The 16,411-nt window shown below is 40.6% G+C and overlaps 1 protein-coding gene across 4 annotated transcripts in view; it reads left to right on the top strand.

The window, feature by feature from the left end:
• Nucleotides 1–16,411, top strand: part of LOC143348526 (uncharacterized) — a 101,980-nt gene that overhangs the window by 32,524 nt on the left and 53,045 nt on the right. For 2 of the 4 annotated variants that reach the window (XM_076778820.1, XM_076778823.1), the window contains exons 4-8: nucleotides 2,954–3,348; nucleotides 5,558–5,899; nucleotides 7,402–7,546; nucleotides 8,929–9,325; nucleotides 12,895–13,276. In XM_076778820.1, the coding sequence (XP_076634935.1) occupies nucleotides 2,954–3,348; nucleotides 5,558–5,899; nucleotides 7,402–7,546; nucleotides 8,929–9,325; nucleotides 12,895–13,276 (1,661 nt within the window). The remainder of the gene's footprint in view (nucleotides 1–2,953; nucleotides 3,349–5,557; nucleotides 5,900–7,401; nucleotides 7,547–8,928; nucleotides 9,326–12,894; nucleotides 13,277–16,411) is intronic. The other 2 variants (XM_076778822.1, XM_076778821.1) reach the window with 2 other exon arrangements.

The raw sequence follows: 16,411 nt of genomic DNA, 5'->3' as shown, positions 1-16,411 counted from the left end.
TACAGGAAGTTAAGCATTCAAATTCTTGCTCCGTCAATTTCTTCTGCGTTAAGCGAAGAAAAGGATACGAATAAAGTAATTGCAGCGGAGTATCCTCGCGATCGAGCTCTCCTTTGTAGGATAACTCCGAGCTCAAGTTTAATAATGGCACTTCAGCCGCATCTCGTCTTTCACGCATTTATACATCCCCTCCTTGCGTTTGCCCGTTAAATTATGTACCGGTGTCTGCGCGTTTTTCGTAATAAAGACGTTTAATAAACGACCGAGGGAAGCACAAAGAAAGTAATATTTAAGTTTCCAACGAAAGTTTCCAGCTCCACTTTTCGATCCTCGAGAATATTTGAGGTCAGACGACCGCGTGTATAATTTTTTAAATGAAATCGAAAAAAAACCTTTCAACGCGGAGATTAAGATTAATTATCTTCCCTCGAGGACGCGGATACTTCGTAAAATAAATAAAGATACAATATGGCGTCTCGGGGTGTCGCAAAACTTTTTAATCGTTTGAATATTTAAGAGACTATGGCTACCGAAAATCTGCAATTTCTACGAAACCGACAATTTATTCTTAATCTCCGTGGAGAAAGTTTTCTTCCCAACAGTTTGATTAAAACAAGTATCAACGAGGTTTTCTAACCTCAAAGCGTTCGAGAGGACCTAAAAATAGAGGTCTTAGGAGAAACATTTTACAAACTATGCCTTCCAAAGAGAACTTATACGTTGTTTATGAAAAAAGGAAAGGAAAGATGCGCTCTGTTTTTGATAACTGGATGGCGCCACGCGGGAATAATAAGGATAAGAAATCTTTTTTTGATTCCGCGAATCTCACCACTGCACTTTACGGGTCAATTTTCACGTATTCACACTCTTTCATAGCCGACTCTCGACTGACTTTTTCACGAAACGCGTAGCTCCACTCGTTCCTCAAAAGCACATACACGCCTTCTCGTGTAACTAAATAGATCCTCACTGGACTAAGGACACTCTTTAAAAAAGTGTTTCTATAGAATGGCACGCTTAAAAGTCTTTCCCCTTAAAGTTACGCTTTTGGATCCCGGAGCGAAAACTTTTATGAGATTTAAGGTCTGCGCGGCGAACATTTCCAGCCTCTCGCGACCAATATTTGAATAAATAGCAACGCCAAGATGGCGCTGGGCTCTAGGATTCCTAAACGGGAATTAATAATCCACTTGTTACGGAACTACAAAATTTTAATTCTGGTAATTGCTTCCCCGAAAGATTTCGAATCGAGACGAGAAGAATGAAAGTCGATTCATCATTTTTCAGACACGTACGTTTAACCCTTGGACCCGCGCCAACTAGGCTGCTGGGGGGAACTAAATTTAAATTCAGAAATATATTATTCCGAACCGAAAGAACACTTTTCCAATCGAGTGTAAAATATTATCGAAACTGTAAAATATGAAACGAAGATCGCGTTGTAATTATTGTTCGGATGTTCTTAAAATTTAGGTGTGGTCGATAGGCGGCCTTTGGCTTCCGGAGGTGGGAGGCTCGATTAAAAATATTAAAATTGACCAGCGTGCACTTTGTATAATCGAGGCTCCACTGCATCGCGTTGGGAGGGACCCTGTGGCTCGTTTCCATTTCTACTCCACATGCTCTGCAGATTATCGGGCCTACTCAAGCATTAACTTCTCGCTCAGAGACCGGCTGTTAACTCAATATTAGCCGCCAAATTGCCAATATACGCGGTCCAATGGGACTTGATATTGAATTCGCGTAGGAAATGATAACGATTCCGAGTAGTTTCGCAGCATCGATAGCAGTCTCGATTCGCAAGTGGCGCCGAACCGAGTCGATGAAGGCATTAATTCTGCTTCCTCGATTAATTCCAAACGAACGTCGAATTACCCTGGCGGGATGAATTGCGTTACCCAGGGTAATTTCTGCGTCGAAGAAAATCCGTTTCCGATTCTACGTGGACCGATCCCTCGAAGATACACGGCCTGTTCGATCACAGTTGAATTTCGGTAAAGAAAGGAAAAATTCAACACTGGGATGGCTTCGTTATCGAAGCTGGTTTTTAAGGTACGCGGATACATTTTAACAAGTTAAACGGCGCGTTAAAAGCTAGTTTTCCGGCTGTAAATCCCGTGGACGTCGCGACTTCTAGTTATACACCGTGCCAGTTTGCCTTTCTGCACGACACGTAAAGTGTCTGCAAGTTTACGCGAAGACACGAGAGATAAAGCAGGAAGTAACTAAACGGAACGGCGGGAGCGACTTCTAAACGGTCTCGTGCGGCCAATTGACTTTTATGCGACTGTGGATAAGAATCCTAACGTCCGCAAACTAAGCATTTCCAGGGTCTAAGAGGTTACCTGTGGCTAGCAAAAATCTACGAAATTATGGTTTCGTTAAATTATAGTTTAGAATTTTGAAAATGGTGGAGTAGCTACCGTGGAAGTTTAAACGAAATGGCGCCCAGTTGACTTTTATTCGATCGCTGATAGGAACCTTGACACGTTCACTGTCCATGATTCGTATGTGGGTCATGTCACCGTGCTATTGGATATACCGCTGAGAAACCGGACAGTGAACCCGTTAACCTCCACAAACTGAGCATTCATAAATTCTAAGGGGTTTAGCTGACAAAATTCAACAAAATTATAGTTTCTTAAAATGATATAAAATGGCCTCCTACGTCCAATAGACTTTTATTCGAAATTCCAAGCGATCACAAAAATAAAAATGATCCCAAACATCATCTGCCCCCTTTCATCCCCCAAAAATTTGGAACACAGCGATCTTTCCTCTTAAGAACCGTTTTCTCGTGTCACCGACAGTTCCCAAACGCTCTTCCCTCGCGAATCAGCTCGACCGTTGGTAATCCTATCCTGCGTTTGTTCCCGCCGTTCTCATTCCGGGTCCAATCAGCTACGAAACGCGTTCGTCAATTTTAGCCGATTTAGCGTGAATTTCGTTTCAGAAAAGCCACCGAAACGCGGCGCGATGAAAACTCAGGCGACCCAGACGGAAATCCCGGCCGTGTTTCGCGGTCGAATACCCGTCAGCCTCAGCCCGAGGACGATACACCGGGTGAAAATGGTGTCCCAGGGGGCGCAGACCAACGGCCTCTTCAACGGACGAAAACTGACGAAAAGTTACTCGGAGGCTGGCCAGCTGGGCACGCCGTTGGGCGGCGGTCAGGTTGGCGCCACTGGCAAGGAGGAAACGGAACACGAGCCCCTGCACAGGACGCAGAGCGAGGAACCACCGAGGTCCCCGTTCCTCGTCGACACGCCGCCCCCTCACGCCGCCAGCGCCCCCCTCGCCCTCGAAGAAGTTCTGACCAACGGGGACATCGAGCACATGGCGAACCTCGTAAGTCTTTAAATTAATACGGGGAACTAACTTTGATTATAGTCGGGGGCTTGGAATCGAGTCGAGAAATTGGGACGTTGCCTTTAGAAACGAATACACGAAAGATTCGCGAAGGAAAAGTTTGATGACCGGGCAATACTCGTAATAAACGCGATTAATTTTACACGTTAATTTGCAATATTAAATACTACACATCGAGAGTATAAATTATTTATTCATTCGATGGTTTTGGTGGGTCGCGGGTGTTGTTATCGTTGAATAATTTACACTATTCGAATCGATCTGTAAATTTAATTGTTCGTCTATTGTAGGAGGAGTCGTAAGTTGCCAATTGATACTTTGCTTCAACGTGAATTCGATATAATTATCGATACTGAAAAAATTTGATATTTGCTTGGTCGGTAAAACAGACCATTTTTTTTGGATTTTGGAACGTTTTCGTAATAATTCGGGACAGAGGATTTGGGACGGTCGTAAAGTTCGACGGCGTTGCTGTTCTTTCGTATTACAAAACCATGCACGGAATATTCGATTGTCTCGTGCATCGAGCGGTGTTTGCTAGCCAAAGTTTAGAACTGTAAACTTACAATGGCCGTATAGTAAAATCGCGGTGAAACTGTTCCGGGTAAATTCGCGTTAAATTATTGCCGCGACAGTGCTATTCGAGTCGAATCACATTGATTCTGTTACTTCGAGCAGCAGAGTCGGTTGGAAACGGTCCCTCGTCGTTGCAGGCATCTCTGTAGTTGATATCGCTTTTGATCGAGAGCAGGATATTACAGATTTCAATTTCGCCGCCGGTGAAGGATCGATCTAAAACATCCCGAATTATTAGATTGCGCATTTCGCATTGGATTAAACGTTCTCGTCGCTTCCGTTCGGTTCAATTTTACAAGTAAAATGTCAGCATTGTCATAATGGGTATATCGATTAGGCGTTCGACGATTAAGCATCTACGTTCAATTTCAATCCGGTCGACGGCCATTCAATGCGGAGTCGAAAGTTTGTTCCCACGATGGCCAACTCGAGTTCCAAACATTAACATGCAATGCGAAATTTAACTACTCGACATTTTCTCAAGTTTTACGAAAAACAGAAATGTTCGAATTTTGGTCATTTTATTATGTAACTTTTAGTGAAAATTTTAAGCTCCCTGATAATCAGTTATAAGAACGATTTGAGAAGGTCTGGTGGAGCACTCACAGAAGAGAAAAGAGATAATTTACTAGGTTCCTCAAAAAAATCGTATCGAAAGTTGATCTACCGGAATTTTTAAATGAAAATTATACGATTTCTTAAAATTCAAGAAAAAAGAAAAGAGAGTTATAATCTGCTAAGTTTCTCAGAAAAATCGTATAAAAAATATAATCTACCATGATCTTTAAATAACAATTATACAATTTTTTTTAAATTCGACCCTCTTAAACATAGCCTTTTATACCAATATCACGAATTATAGATTCGCATTACAGTTGATCCATAAGGTAGGAATAATTCTACGTTTAATTGCAGTCGTAGAATCGTCGAGCACTCGAGTTGAACGTAGACTTTGACAGAACGTCTGTGACTGTGTCAAAATTGTTCGCGACGCCGTTGTCAAAGCGCCGTACCAAATTGAATGGGATTAATTAATTTATTTTGAGGGCGTGTTCTACATAAATCAACGAAGCCCCGTAGCCATAGACAGTCGATTCCACTCTGTTAACAAGGATGGCCGAACAAGAATCAAATTTCGAACCCATTTATGGCAGATTGTAATGGTAGCGTGATCGAATTACTGTCTGGTAACAAAATAGACGTGGTGGAGAGCAAAAGCTTGTTAGTGTACTGTAATTAAAGGACACACGTCGTTGCGGATATTAACATATTGATCGATGCTTCCCGTTTCGTCATCTTTTCATCTTTGTCCAGTTTTGCGAATGGCGACGTGCGTTGCTCCCCAAACGATTTCAATTATACCGCAATATCGATTAAAGAAAACGGAGAACGTAATAAATTTCGACGACTAACGCTTTAAATAAAATTCTCGGCCCGGTGATAAATTCAAACGAGAAGTAATTACCAGGGAGAGGAATAAATTAGAAACGTAACCTTGCCCGGTGTGTCGTTAAAAATTCGCTTTTGCCCGTTACCTCGCGAAGTAGAGCACGAAAGGTAATTGTTCAGAAGCTCGTGCTCGCCACTCTGCGTTTCAACTTCTCTTGTTCAGCTTGAAGATCAACGAAGGTCCGTCGACTTGGAGGACCAAGAGATCCTCATAGACTTTAAGCCAGCGCCAGTGTCGCCGGATGCTCGTGCCCTCCTCAACCGGATATCTCAGTCGACGATGAGGTTTCTGCCGTTGCAGAAGACCCTATCCGATGGCGAGATTCGCGTGGAGAGACGCGAGCTCGTAGGCGAGGCTGGCGAGCCTAGCTATCCTCACACCTGCAGAAGGAACCACCAGGACCCCTGGGGCAGGACCGTCAGAGCACCCGTCCAATTCTCCTCGACGCCAGAGGAACTGTCCTTGCTCAGGGTAGTTTCGCCCCATGACGATCCCCCCGAAGAGGCAAGTAATTTTTCCAACCATCGAAACATTAAACGATCGAATCGTTCGAAAAAATTGCCGATCATTAAAACTATAAAAGTCAGGAGAAAAGGTTGTTATGTAGGTGACAAGGCATGATCTCGTGATTCTGAAGAAATAATCATTTTTAAGGAGGACCCCTTTAGGTAGAGCTATTTCCCTCCCTATTTTGATCGATGCTTTCTTCTTCTAACCTCCTATGATGGTCATGAGTCATTCCACCTCCCTTTTTAGAGCTAGTTCTCATATTATGATCAACTTTGAGTATGTTGTAGTCCTTAGGGATGTATTAAACGTATCTCAAAGAATTTTTTAATATTCTGTAAATTGTTGAATGCTACCTATAAATTCCTAATTCCCACAATCTTTATTCGTAATTTCATGTACTTGCTTATGTAATCTTTCTCCCCCCTTATGCGTACATATGTTTATTTACCTCTGTGCAAACTTGCGTTAATAATTGGAGCATAATAAATGAATAAATAAGACGGATATTGTACTCGTTAGTTCGTGAACAAAATTTGCACAATTCTGATTTCAATAGGACCGATAGATTTGTTTGCAAAAGGGAGTACTTTGAATGGAAATCCTATCCAGATAGCCCTTCGTGCACCCCCCGTATCTCCGTAAACGGGAGGGTCCCTAACCCAAACCACCTTCATTGTGATCCTCGAAGCATAAGCCTTCGAACAGGATACGACACACTCCCCCTGGTCATTGTCCCAATAACCAAAGCGGTGTCTATATATCAATATTGACAACCCCCAGGAATGTAGTTGTCATGGAAGTCACCGCGAAACTAGCTTCCATTAAACAAACTATCAGACCTAAACAAAAATACATGCTTCTTAGTTGACTGTGGATGTTTATGCATTTATAGGAAATTTTTAACGAAATAGTGGAGGTTCAAAATGATCCTAGATAAGATTCCCAACCCCCAAAACTGAGCATTTACAGATTCTAACAGGTTACCTTTGGCTGACAAAAATCAACAAAATTATAGTTTCTTAAAATGATATTATAAAATGGCCTCTTACGTGCAATTGACTTTTACGAAATCTTCAAAATATCTCAAGAAACAACAGAATACACTTAACGTGTAAAAATATAAGAAAAGCTCCCATTTCGTGAATCCTATCAACGAAAGTATGAATATGCATAAAGGTCCCCAGTCTACAAAAATTTTCCAGCCGTCTTTTAACCACGATAGCCCCAGAGTTCGACGGCGTTCCGTGTCCTGATATTTACGAGCACTATAATGCACGCGAGATCCGAAAAGGTTAAATGGTGGCTCCGGTGTTCGGTAGGGTTAATGACTTTTTCGATGTTGTTCCCGATTGATGGATCAGTTGTTATGGGAATCGCGGGTCGCTGGTTCGTGGATCGTGGGTCACCTGGCATTTATGTAACCTTTCCCGATACATTGTCCCACCTCACCCCCTCCCGAGAAGCTGTCGCCGCCATGTTTCTCGATATCGTTGCAGGAGTTTCACGAGAATCTCATCCGGCGAGGACTTTTCCGCAAGAGAAGCGTATCACTCGAGGATGGCGTGCAAGGTTTAACATCGGATGACTTTATGCTGCCCAGATCTCTCCCCACGTCCCCCACGTCGCCGACCGCAGTACCAAGTATGAAAAATTATTTCCTCACCGTTAGTTTCGCAGCCCCGTCGACGTTTTCGAGAAGTTTCTCGATAAATCTCGAACCGTTCGCCGCGAAACGGGGACTCCTTTCGAACGGAACTTTTTATTATGATCGTAACACGACAATTTCAAACGGGGGGAGGGGGGAGGAAAAAATGACGGCTATTTATCTTTGTTTCGCGGTTGGTTCTTATTTCGTCGTTCGAACTCCGCTCGGTTCCCTTTGGAACGAATACAATTTAAAATTGTTAGAAAATAAGCGGAACGTTTGTAACGATCGCGTCTGTATTAAATTAAGCTTTCGATTCGTTTATTGCTAACGAAATTTCACCCTCGCGCAAAGCGTATTCGATCATCGGGGACAGTCGACGCGATTTTAATTCGTTGTTAGCAAATTTATCGCATTAATCGATAGGATGGTTTTCCCGTCGAGTTGACTAATTCCGTTCGACGCGTTCGTCATTTTGGTTTTGTAAAATTATCGACTTTATGGAATTTTCGGACGATACGAATTGAAACTCGGTACAAGAACGCAAACTCGCGTCCCTCGAAACGAATGCTCCATCTAAAGATAATCTTTCCTGCACTTGACTAATTGGAAATCTTGATTTGACAAATTTTTTGGCGTGATATCCTCTTTGAAAAGTCGAACGTTATTTCCTTGGTAAGCGTCGAGCCAGCGAAACGATTCTTTTTTCATCGTTAGATTAAAGAGGAACCTTCGTTCCCGGATAAACATCGTTCGAACCGCGATATTTCAAGTTTGTTTACGACATTCGCCAACATTGACCGCGTTAATAGACGTAATTTACATTATTGGTCCCCTGAAAATCCTCATTAAATGCGTTCGATGGCGTATCCGGTATCGATGGGCTCTAAACTTCGGCGCGGCATCGTCGATAACGTAATTATTGGATCACATATCATCGATGGTTTCTCAATAACTATTGCAGCTGTTTAGAGAACGTTCTATCAGCTGGAAAATGCATCCCTCGAGGAAAGAACGATAATTGATTTCAAGAAAATTACGCACCCTGCCTTACTCAAAATTCAATGACTATCTGTTGCAAGACCTACTCCTGTCCTCGTTTTATTTCTATTTTCAATCTGGCGAATAACCTTGGTAAATAAATAAAAATGCAGCGATATTGAAACGCGGATCGATAAAAATATTCGAAGGTGAATGGAAAACATTAAGGACACTCAGTACGGATTAATTAAATCTGAAGTGTACTTGTAGAAATCGATCAAAACGTTTCGATCAGCAACGTCAGCAAAAAGTTCTACGAGCATGCAAGAAAATATTTCTTTCCCATGGTAATAAAAGTCTATTATTAAAAATCGAAACGTCGTTTCTGATGTTCCAGCGACGCGAAGGATTTTGGAGAGTCCGCGAGATTACTTGTCGCCGTCGCATCTATTGCGTCAACCGGGGCAAGTCTGTCCGTTACTTTTCAGTCCTGGGACCATCATTTCCGGTCTGATCACGTCTCCGTTCGCTTCGAGCGATTCGTTAACCAACGACGTCACCAGGGACCACAGCGATGGAATTTGGAACGAATCACAGGCGACGGTCCTCCAGGCCGACTCGTTGGCCCTTCTGACACCGTCCTCGAGGAGGAGGCACCTCCTGCTCCTCCAGCACCAGCAACGTTCCTCGATGGACACAGAGGCGCTGGATGCCGAGGAAATGATGGAGTCGCGACCATCGAGTCCCAGAATACGCATGGAACCAGCTACGCCCGTCCCGCCATTAACCTCGAGGTAAGTCATCGAGAGCATTTTTCATTAACTTCGTGGTTTTCATCGAAATTCCTTTCATGGAAATTGAATTATATGGTAGCTTACTTAACGTTTGATTAGGTGAACAGGAAATGGTCGATATATACTTTTTAAAGCGTGTGTGAGAAGGAACGAAGAGAAATTGAAATATCATTTTGTATCTTTTAGTAGACTGTGGATTCTTTTATGCAAATTCATATTTTTATTAATAGAATTATTGAAATGACTGTCGTAATTCTGACTGTCGGTCGAGTGCTTGCGAGAAAGACGAGAGCGTAGCCCTCTGGTGGCGACTACGGGAGGTGACGCCACACGTTTTAAATTTAAATCTAATCTTTAGCTTTAAATACGAATTCGGAACGATTTTATAATTATCAATTCTTCGCTTTGACTTTATACGTTAAATTTAGACTATTATTTTATTTTCCAAAAAGTTATCGACCGTAAAATTTATGAATGGAAGGCCATATTTATTAAATACTACCGCCGTAACTGTTTAGCCACGAAATTCAATGGCTTCACAGCTTCTAAAATGCCTCGATATTGGAATATCCATTATCGAAATATGTACAATAATTAAATCAACAACGGTTCCTAAATTACACATTTAATTATCGCTGTCGGACGAACAAATTTGCAAACAAATTAATTGCCTCGGTACACCAAACATGCAAAGCGGTCCACCAGGGACGGGTCTAAATAATTTCTATCGCCACGGGTTGTTTTTTCCGCGGGACAATTTTCTTCGAAATAAAAATTATTTCGTTTGAATCTGGTGTGAAATCGTTACATGGAAAACACGAATTATCGTATTAAAATTTGAGTATCCAAACCTCCAGACGGTGGAAGGTGGAATAGGTCCCTCGACGGGGCAAATGGTCCAAAGTTTCTCGTTCTTCGTTGATTCTTTCGTTGACTCGACTTTACAATAAGAGTCTACAATTCTGACAACTAGTTCTTGAACGAACCCATTTTTTAAACAGCTTTAAACTTCAAAATACCAGGAACTAATTTTCCACTATTCTACCTCGTTTCAACTTGGTTCTATTTAAAAAACTACTGGTTTTAACCGTAGACTGGTCAAGTCAAATTTTATTTCACAGAAGCACCAAAATACAGAGTGCTTAAGATGAACGTTTCCACGGGAGCAACGTTTCTAAAAAATTGATGACGCCATATACGCCATTAAGGAACGTATTTCATTTTTAAAGAGCCTTTGCTTGTTCGCTATCGTCGCGAAGAAATTCTTGGAATATTCTCCGGCTGGTCCCCGGGTGCCCCGAGGCAATTTCTTTCAGTATTGTTGCAATCATATTTGTAATTTTCCGTCGGAGATCTTGCGCCTCGTGTGACGGCGATGGATCGGAAGAAGAGCCATGCAATTTCAGGCTGCTAAAGATGACGAAAGAACGTGTTTATGATACGAGGCGACACACTGTGCAAGATCTCTGGCGGAAAATTGAAAATATAATTGCAATGCTACTGTGGGAGACGCACCTTGGGGCTCTCGAGACTAGCTGGTGAACATTTTGAAAATGGTGGAAAGATGAGACTCTGGGGAGAAAATACACTATTTATAAAGTGTAAAATTTTCATCAAGCTAAACTGATGCTCGAGTCTACTCTAATTAATGAAACTCAACATTAGAATTTGACCCTTCGTTAATCCAGGTTTTATAATAATCGACAAATCTTGGCATTCACACCTAACAATCACCGCATCGTTCGACCGAGTCATTGAATACGTTTGCACGGTTCGAATTTACGCCGAAATTATAATATCGACGAAAGCTAGAGCTATGATATCGTCATGGTCGACGATTTTTCGAAACGAAAGTTATAATTTAATCAATTCAATTTTCAAATTGTTTTCATACAGATGATCAATTTAATCTACTATTCGAATTTTTTGCAATATTAATATTTTAATATTAGATCACAGGTACTCTGGTAATTTCTTTTATTTAGAGTTCGATTCTTCCTCGAACAGTTCGTTCCATTTAATACATCGAAGATAACGCGTAAAAAAGTAAGGTAGCGAAAAAGCGAACCATACATCACGTGCCCCCTTGATAGGAGGAAATGCAACTTCTGTATGAAAACATTTTATATGCAACAGTTGATTTAAGGGCCATTTGAAGTGGAAAAGTTGGACGTTTCATCCTGTACGTAAATCTAGCGGAGATGACGTAACGCGAAGGGAAAATTATGATACGCGAAGAATCGACGGAACTTTGTGAGTTCAAAGCTTCTTTCGTCCCTTCGTTAACTTTCTAGAAATACTCAAGAAAGCTCCAAACATTGTGTGTTGTGCTTGTTATAAAACAAATTGATCGAACTATACAAATTCGAGAAACTTCAGTTTTGCACAGAATCATGCAATTTTTTTTGATTCTTGATTATGTTATCTTTTCAGTGTTCGATATTATGATTGTATTATAAATTTGGACCGTGTAAATCAGCGATTCTTAATCTTTTCGAGACTTTCTTACTCTTGGGTCTTCTCTGTAGGATTTCCTAATATGAGTCTTTTAATTCAAAATTTCTATTTTATTCGAGCAACGTTTCGTGCAGTGTAAGTTCACTGGAAAAATTCCAAGGGAATATTGCTACCTTAAAGGGAACTGTCTATAACCAGCATGATCAAAAGATCACACGGCCATAACCCAGAACTATCAGCCCTCTTGCTTTCCATATCACCAAGAAAGGGTACTTGTTTCACCCAATATTGCAAATAAAGACATTTTCTCTTGGGTCTTCTTCCCGGCTGAGTCCATAATATTCCAGTAACGCAACTCTACCTGGGAATAAAAAGATACAGAAACCCAATCTTGACTTCAAATTGCAAACAGAGACATTTTCTCGTGAGATCTTCCTAGTCGAGTCTATGATATTCGTAACACAGAAACTCGTGTTAACCAGTCAGCTGCAGCGACCTCTTTCCCCAGCTCTTGTCTGTTCTACTTCGTTTTAACCCCCAAAGATTCTAAACACATTGAAATTTACTATATTTTAGTTTTCGCTAAAATTACAATTTAAATAGCAAATGGCAAATTCTATTTAACACGTTGACTGCCAGTCTAAAATCCTACAATCGTAGTAGTTACTTTTGTAACCACATTAAAATTTATTTTCTTTAACATTTCAACTTGAGAATTAATTGTTTTAGTTCAGTTTAAATCGACTGGTCAACATGTTCACCACTAAACGAAAACTGCAATTTTCTGCAAGACTAAAATCTTGATTTTAGACCATTGTTATCTGCATAACCTAAAATTTGCTAAAATTCACAGAATCCTATCCAAATTTATTTTCCTCGACGTCTCCACTTGCGAATTAATTTATCTAGTTTCACGGTGGAAAATCCGATCACCCGTATATGGGTGACGTGTTAAAGAAAAAGTTTCATGCGGGTCACAAATGACCCGGCATTAGCTCAACGTTCATGGGTCTCGAGGAGGTTAAGAATCGCTGGTGTTAACGTAGTCGTTCATTGACTGTCAGCCCCGTGGTAGAGACACCCCGTGTAAAACCTGAAGGCGATTTTTAAAGGCAATTACTCCTCAGCGTCGAATCATCCATCACGTCGAGCAACGGTAGATCGAGAAGCGGATTCCGTCGCCCGAGTCCTGGCCCGCCATTGTCGCAGCCGCAGTCGCAATCGTCCAGCGAGTTCGGCATGAGCCTCGCGCGAACGGATTCCGGAGGTCGAACGAACACCGACCTGTCCGAGACCTCGACCACAGAGGACTACGTCACTGCCAACACGTCCACAGAGGCTGGGACCACTACCGGGACTTCCGCCACGACCAGTTCCTGGTCCAGGCCCCCGCAGACGTCGAGCGCCGCGGCGTCCGCCTCGGCCACCGCCACTGCCGCTGACGGAAGCTCGTTCGAAAGCGCCAGTTCGATATACAGCCTGGCTCGAAGCGAGGTGAGTTTTTTTAATTATTTTCTAATGTATCAGAGAACATATTAAGGCCCAATAATAATAAGTTTGTGCCGTAGTTCCGATGTTTTGTAATTTAATTTGGAGAGAAAGTCAAGGGGGGGTTTTTGCAATTTTGTATTCTTTGGGGCCTGCTAGTGGGGACTCATCAACGAGGTGTCGATAGCAGATATTAAGGCCCTGAATTAGACGCTATTAGATAGTCGAGAAGCGTATATATAGGAAAGTGGGACGAACGCTTGCGAGAAAGACAAGAGCGTGGCCCTCTGGTGGCGGGTACGGGAGAATCGAACAATTTTAGTAACTTCGAAACGATAGTGTAATATATAAATGAAATAAACACGTCTCGAATGATTATTTTGCAACATGTACGAAATTAAATCTAGGAATTATTCATTTTTACTGATGCACATAGTGAAAGTGTATGTTTGGAAATTATTTTATTATTGCAGCTTTGGTTTTTCTGGACCGATTATGAATTTGCCTGCATATTAGTTTGGATAATCGACGTTCTAGCGTATTGACAATATATCACTTCTTTTTTTATCTACGACTCTTGAATATGATTGATACGCTCAATAGCGAAACTACAACTGTTATACGTCATAGTTCATTCTTCAACGAGTGATCGGTTTTTTTTTTTTATTATTTACCATGCGGCAAGTAGAGTCAATGAAAACATCGAGCAAGGAAAACGGAACAATAACAAGCACATTTTATTATGCGCGTTGCAACGATTTTTAGTTGGTGACAAATTCGAAAAAATCGAGGTATTGAGAAATACTATTGAATAATATTTTAATAGAGAATTCATGAAGTTGCAAATAACTGAATCGGGGATTACGATTTTTGATAAAATTTCATGGCAGGTTTGAGACATTAAATTCTAATAAAAATAAATATCAAATCAGAAATTTTTCGGCGAAAAAAAAAATTTCAAATCGTTCTAAAAAAATTATTTTCAGTTGCGGGGGTGAGTTACAATCATTTTTGGTGAATAGACATACCCCCGAAATCCTACGCATTTTCGAGAAAAAAATTCGAGTATGTGGACAAATTTTCCGCCAAAAAAAAAAATTTCAAATCGTTCTAAAAAAATTATTTTCAGTTGTGAGGGTGGATTACAATCATTTTTGGTCAATAGACATACCCCCGAAATCCTATGCACTTTCGAGAAAAAAATTCGAGTATGTGGACAAATTTTCCGCCAAAAAAAAAAATTTCAAATCGTTCTAAAAAAATTATATTCAGTTGTGGGGGTGGATTACAATCATTTTTGGTGAATAGACATACCCCCGAAATCCTACACACTTTCGAGAAAAAAATTCTTTACCGAAAATACAATGTCTGACTAATGTCTGACCAATTCCCCTTAAATTTCATGCGTATGTTTAAAACATCATAACTTCTGAATAAATAGAAGGATTTTAATGTTTCGTAATGCAAATGACGCATATTTTAGCGAAGAATATTTAGTAATTCTAAGAATATTCGAAAAGTTGTTCCTTAACCCTGTAAAAATGGCCCAATTCCTCGTTTTTATCACTTCATATGTAGCTATGATCCAATTATCCGGCATATTTGATTTGCCGGCATTGCTCCGGTATGCTAATCGGAATTTGACTGTAAATTGAATAGGATTTGATGAAACGTACGTAAATATGTATCGTCTTTAAACGGTTTTAAAGCGTATTTAAAGAGGGAGAATTTAATTCTGCTCCAGTAGAGGTTAAAGTTTTCCTTCATAAAGTGTGTCCGTGGGAAGGCAAAGTTTGAGAAACACTGGTTTAATGAATGGTAACGCCGAGTATGTAGATCCACGTGCAACGGAATGTGCCAGGACGAACTCTTGTACGTCCGTTTTATTACATTTAGGTTACATACACCGCATCGTTCATGTCGGAATCCTTTTGATCTTCTGCCTCTCATTTTTCCCCGACTAACGTGACCGTACGTTGTCTGATAACCTTCGCTACCTCAAGTACAATTAATAAACTCCCTTAAACAAAAGTTTATCGTTGTTTCACATGAGGGCAAAAAAGTAAACGAATCCTGATTCTTCGCTGGTGGCGTTATCTCAAATTTTTGGAAAATAACATTCACATTTCATAACCCTGCAATTTAACATGAATGGATATCTTAAACCTCCACTCCACTTGGACTCAAATACGTATTTCGATAATAATAAGAATTCGACTATATCGTTCAATGAACAATGCATCTTCGAAAACCTTTATTACAGTAAACGTATAAACGATTTCTATAGGGCCATTTTATTGATAACACGATGCCTCCGAAATCCTTGTCAAGAATTCCGAGAACAAATGCCTCCATTACGTTAATTGATTCCTCCTGGGGTTTGAAATATCAAACGAAAAGGTTACAAAAATAGAATTGACATTTCGTCTTTGCTAGAGAACTCGTCAATAAGGTTAAAAGTAACCACTGAAGAAAAAAACACGAATGAACAACGCAATCAGAAATAAATATTCAAGTAATTCAAAAAATTTACGAAACTATTATTTCTGGAAATATATTTTATGAAATAATGTTTCAATTTTATCCCAGTCCTGCATCTTACAGACCCCGGAATGTTCGGTGCTGGCCAAATTCCCTTTTGGCTATTTTAGCCTCTTTTGTGGCACTTTGTGCTCGGAATATCGCGGTGGAGACACGTGGCTCATCGATGTCACGAGCAACGTCAGCAACATTCGAACCAATAATTATACCCATCGCGTACACGATCCGCAGCAGATCGCTCAAGCCTCCATTGAAAATGCAGACGAGCAATGCACGACAATTTGGTCGCATTCGGTTAAATCTTACGAACTAGAACGTTAACACTAAACCCACCGGTCAAATGATCAATCTTTCTTTTTCTCTTTCACGAGGCAACATACTTCTAATTTTTACATTATATGTATAGAAACTTGTGTTTTGATGTTTATTCGTAAGATGTTCTTTTCTTTTATGTGAACAAATTTTTTAACATTCATCGAAAAGAAGATAAAACACCCTTGAAAACGAATTTTGTTCCAAGTCGATGCCGTAGTTAGTTCTAGAGAAAAGAATCATTTAAGAAAAAGTGCTGCCTAGTAATTACGCAAGACATCCTGCGTT

The sequence above is a fragment of the Colletes latitarsis genome, chromosome 11 (assembly GCF_051014445.1).
Source record: "Colletes latitarsis isolate SP2378_abdomen chromosome 11, iyColLati1, whole genome shotgun sequence".
Classification (NCBI taxonomy): domain Eukaryota; kingdom Metazoa; phylum Arthropoda; class Insecta; order Hymenoptera; family Colletidae; genus Colletes; species Colletes latitarsis.
Note: the sequence above shows the minus strand (reverse complement) of the source record. Positions and strands in the feature narration are given on the sequence as shown.